Here is a 4,585-nt window from a genome sequence, read left to right as displayed (position 1 = left end):
ACCATGGACTGTCAAGAAAACAAATAGGTCTGTCTTGGAGAGGGTGAAAACAAGTTTCTCCTTGAAGCCTAGAATTTTGAAACACTGTTTCACATACTTTGGGTACTGGCCAGCAGAGATTGATCTTTGGAGAAGGACACCATGCTTGGAAGGGTGGAGGGACAACGCAAGAGAGGTAGACTCCGGATAAGATGGATTGATACAGTCGCTGGGGCAATGGCGGTTGCTGTATCAGAATCAGTGAGACTGGCTCAGGACAGGGCAGGCTTCAGAACTGCTGTACAGAGGGTCACTATAGGGTCGCAAGCAGCTCGACGGCACATAACAACAACATAACAATTTGTCCCAAGAAAACATCAGGCTAAGGTCATGGTGCCATTTCCTAGAGATTACTCTGACTCTGCAAGGTGCCCCAGCATCTACAGGAACTGCACAACCGCCTTCTACCTCCTCCCCCCATCCCCTGTAAAATGCACCTCTTGGACCCAGCCCAGCTGTGGCTGCTAGAGTGTTTATTCTGCACACAAGGGTAGGCAGGGCCCGGAAGTCGGGGGCGGACAATGTCGGTAACTATAAAAATCGGTCATGCAGCGCCTGCTTGGTTTAGCTGTGACTGCAACCAGCACAGCGATGCCCTGGCTGGGACGGAAGCCACTGCACCGTTCTCCTGTGCTGCTGCTGCTGCTCTCGCTGCTGCCGCCCGAGGGCGCCCTGTCCTCGGTCCTGGAGCGCAGCCCCGGGCAGCTGAGACCCCCAGGGTTGGAGACCTCTAGATTCTGGGAGTTGCACAAACATTACGAGAAACTGATGAAGCAGCTGCACGTCAACCAGAGCTGGGAAGAGGTGAGCTCAGGCTCCAACACCGCCGCTTTTGTCTGGATCCTGACCCCTGAATGTGAGTGAATTCTTTGAGGTCTACGTAGCCAAACTTCAATGTGTAACCAGTGGTTCTGAGTCTATGAGACTTGGGCGCACCACTGACTCTGTTTCCACATCTGTGCACTTGGTAGGAATACCGGTGTTTCCTTGGTGCTGGAGGCACCATTGGCGGCCAGATTGAGCTGGGTTCAGCCAATTTGGGTTTTCTAATCATTCCCCCCCCCATTATAGATGGAGAAATTGAGGCCCAGTGTGGTCATTGCCTAAAGAACCTAAGCGCCAAACAGGGGAGAGGTGACCTGATCCCTGCTGTTGGATGAACTAGAGGAGGTGGCATATCAAAGAACCTGGTGCAGGGAAAAGGCTTGGCGACCACCGGGCCTTGCCTGCGCTGGTTCCAGATCTGATGCCATTGCACCTGAGTACTCTGAGGTCGCCAGTGGAAGGTGCTCTGGTGGGAATTTTCCCAGCTCCACTCGGTTCACAAAGGTCACAGGGGAGCAGAGGACAGGGCAAGAGGTTGTGCTGGAACCCAGGGAGGTTGAAAGAGGGAGTCCAACCTGGCAGAGCACTCAAAACCCACCTTATTTCAAATAATCCCACCGGTGTTGTATAACTTTAGGCAAACCACTCATCATCTCTGTAGAGAAGGGCAGACCCTCAAAGCACAGTCTTCCAACGATGTCCAGACAAGTATCAGTCTGGTGGCCTGAGGAATTTGGGAGTCCAAAGAATCTGAGATGTAGGGGCACTGGAAGGTCAGGTACTCATCATTTCTCTCGCTCTTTTTTTCCCTTCTAATTATTATTACACTAGTTTATTTACAAAATACAAATACATTGTTTTCCAACAAGATTCTTCCAATTTCCCTCACCTCTCCCCTGTCAAATTGTACAACTTCACGATTACTCTCTCCCCTGCACATCCTCAGCCCTATGCTGCCACTCTCTCCCTCCTTGGAGCCTTATACTCATTATACTCATACAATATCTGTTCTTGTGGGACTGCGTTAGTTCACTCAGTTAATGCTCTCCCACAAACGAATGGATTGAGAAATTATGGTACATTCACACAATGGAATACCACGCAGCGCGCAGTAGCAACGGTTTTGTAAATTATTACGTAACTTGGGAGGTACTCATCATTTTAGATGAGGAAAAAGAAATTCAGAATTGAAATGGACGAGATTATCCAGGTTACGACAGCCGGCTGCTCGGCATCCCCAGCCCTGGACACTCAGTGGGCCTTCAAGAAAATGTTTTGGCTGCTACGAGGCGGCTGAGTCAGGGTTTGAATGAATCGACCTTGAGTGAACACTCATTCATCCAAGCTTCTACTGTGTGCCTGACATAGTTGACAAAGCAGACAGAAGTCCCTGATGAGCAGCTAGGAGGGGTGACAAACGATCTACCAGGAAACAGAGTTGCTGGTTTGGATCCACCAGTGGCTCTACGACGATCTCCTCCTGTTCGATTTACAGCTTCCAAGACCCAATAGGGGGTCAGCTAGGAGTGGGTTCTGTTGAGAGGGAGGAGGAGGGACCAGCCTTGGTGGAATGGGGGAAGGAAGGTATTCCCAGCGAAGGGAACAGCTGGAGTAAAGGCCGGGGGGGGGGGCGCGAGATGCGACCTGGTGTGTTAGGAGCAGGCAGGGTTCTCAATGGCGCCCAGGCTGCAATGACCTGTTCCTTTTCTCCTCGCAGTGCGGCTCAGTCCCAGCGGTCATTCGTATCTTCGCATCCCCAGAGCAGCCCTTCCAGTCGGGCACCCCGCCGTCCCCCGCCTGCACCAGGCTCTGCTGCGGCTGTCCCCGACGACGCCGAGCCCGCGCGATGTGACGCGGCCGCTGAAGCGCCTGCTCGCCCATGGGAACTCTGCGTCACCTGTGCTACGCCTGCCGGCACCGCAGCCGTGGGACCTGGAGCTGGCTGCCCAGCCCTCTACCCATGCCCACCTGGAACTACACCTACGAGCGCACGCCGCCAGGGGACGCCGCAACACGCATGCGCGCACCGCGGAGGCCTGGGTGGCGGGAGCCACGAATTGCTGCGGCGTGCAGAGCCCGCGCGTGACGCTCGAAGAGCTGGGCTGGACCGACTGGGCGCGAGGGCCTAAAGAGCTGAACTTGCGCGCACGCGTGGGCGCGTGCCCGCCCCGCTCCCGCTCAGTAAGTGCGCACGCGCGAATCAAGACGCGCCTACATAATCTGGACCGAGATTCTTTCCCTGCTCCATGCTGCGTGCCCTCCAGCTTCGAGCCAGTGGTGCTCATGCACCGGGACAGCAATGCCCGCCTGACACTCACTTCTTACAAAGACATCCTCGTCAAGGACTGCCACTGCGCGTAAGCAAGGAGCCCTGTGAAGGGCGAGGTCCATGCACTGGGCTCTGGCTGTGGCTGCACTATGTCCAGTTGTCATCCCTTGTTCACCACCCTCTCCTCTGTCCTACCTACAGTTATATTTATGAGTATTTATTGCTAGAGGAACCCTGATAGTATAGTGTGTTGTGTGTTGAACTGCTAACTAGAAGGTCAGCGGTTCAAATACTACGCTCACGGGAGTGATGCACAGCCTCCCGTAAAGATTTACAGCCTCAGAAACCAGTGGAGGGTCGCTATGAGTCCAAATCAACTGGGAGGCAATGGAATTTTCTGTTGTTCTTTTTATGATATTTATTGCTAAGGTACTCTAGTGGTGCAGTGGATAAGTGACTAGCAGCTAACTAAAAGGTGGACTTTTTAAACCCACCGGAACGACTTGGCAGTCTGCTTCAGACATTTATAACCTTTGGAAACTCAGCATTTGTCCTGTGAGTCAGAATCTGCTGCATAATGAGCTGTTTTTTAAAACAATATTTATTGGGATGATTAATGGGGACTAACATGTTGGAAGAAATAGATGATTTCTACCAAGTTTTACAGTCGGAGATAGATCGAACATGCAACCAAGATGCACTGATAATAATGGGTGACTGGAATGCAAAAGTTGGGAACAGAGAAGAAGAATCAGTAGGTGGAAAACATGGACCTGGTGACAGAAATGAAACTGGAGATAGAATGATTGAATTTTGTACAATCAATTACTTATTCATTGCAAATATGTTTTATAAGAAACATAAACGTAGGTTATATGCATGGATTTCACCTGATGGTATGCATAGGAATCAGATCGATTACATTGAGGAAAAAAACCGCTGGAGAAGCTCAATATCAGCTGTGAAAACTAGGCCAGGAGCTGATTGTGGAACAGACCACCAACTACTCGTATGCAAGTTCAAGCTGAAGCTGAGGAAAATTAAACCGAATCCACAGGAGCCAAAATATGACTTTGCGATCATCCCACCTGAATTTCAGAATCATCTCAGGAACAGATTTGAGGCCTTGAACACTAATGAGCGAAGACCAGATGAGTTGTGGGAGGATGTCAAATGCATTATCCAAGAAGAGTACAAACAGTAATTAAAAAGACACAAGAGGAAGAAAAGACCAAAATGGATGTCAGAAGAAACTCTGAAGATTGCACTGAAGCGTAGAGAAGCCAAAGCACAAGGAAGAATTCAAGATACTAAAGAGCTGAATGGAAGATTCCAAAAGGCAGCACGGATGACAAAGCAAAATATTACAATGAAATGTGCAAGGAGCTAGAGTCGCAAAATCAAGAGGACCGAACTCATTCAGCATTTCTTAAGCTCAAGGAACTGAAGAAC

The 4,585-nt window shown here is 50.5% G+C and overlaps 1 protein-coding gene across 1 annotated transcript; it reads left to right on the top strand.

The window, feature by feature from the left end:
• Positions 1–585: 585 nt before the first annotated feature.
• On the top strand, positions 586–3,225 carry GDF15 (growth differentiation factor 15). The gene is made up of 2 exons (XM_006885980.1): positions 586–895; positions 2,582–3,225. The coding sequence occupies exons 1-2, from the start codon at positions 586–588 to the stop codon at positions 3,223–3,225; spliced, it is 954 nt and encodes a 317-aa protein (XP_006886042.1).
• Positions 3,226–4,585: the final 1,360 nt, after the last annotated feature.

Source organism: Elephantulus edwardii, unplaced genomic scaffold, assembly GCF_000299155.1.
Source record: "Elephantulus edwardii isolate Elephantulus edwardi_28Jun2011 unplaced genomic scaffold, EleEdw1.0 scaffold00045, whole genome shotgun sequence".
Classification (NCBI taxonomy): Eukaryota; Metazoa; Chordata; class Mammalia; order Macroscelidea; family Macroscelididae; genus Elephantulus; species Elephantulus edwardii.
This window is presented reverse-complemented; position numbering and strand designations above follow the sequence as displayed.

Bases quoted from the DNA above. Each gene is read 5' to 3' on its own strand.
- GDF15 (XM_006885980.1), top strand. From the start codon at position 586: ATGCAGCGCCTGCTTGGTTTAGCTGTGACTGCAACCAGCACAGCGATG. The intron at 896-2,581 runs GTGAGTGAATTC...TTCTCCTCGCAG, and splicing joins CTGGATCCTGACCCCTGAAT to TGCGGCTCAGTCCCAGCGGT.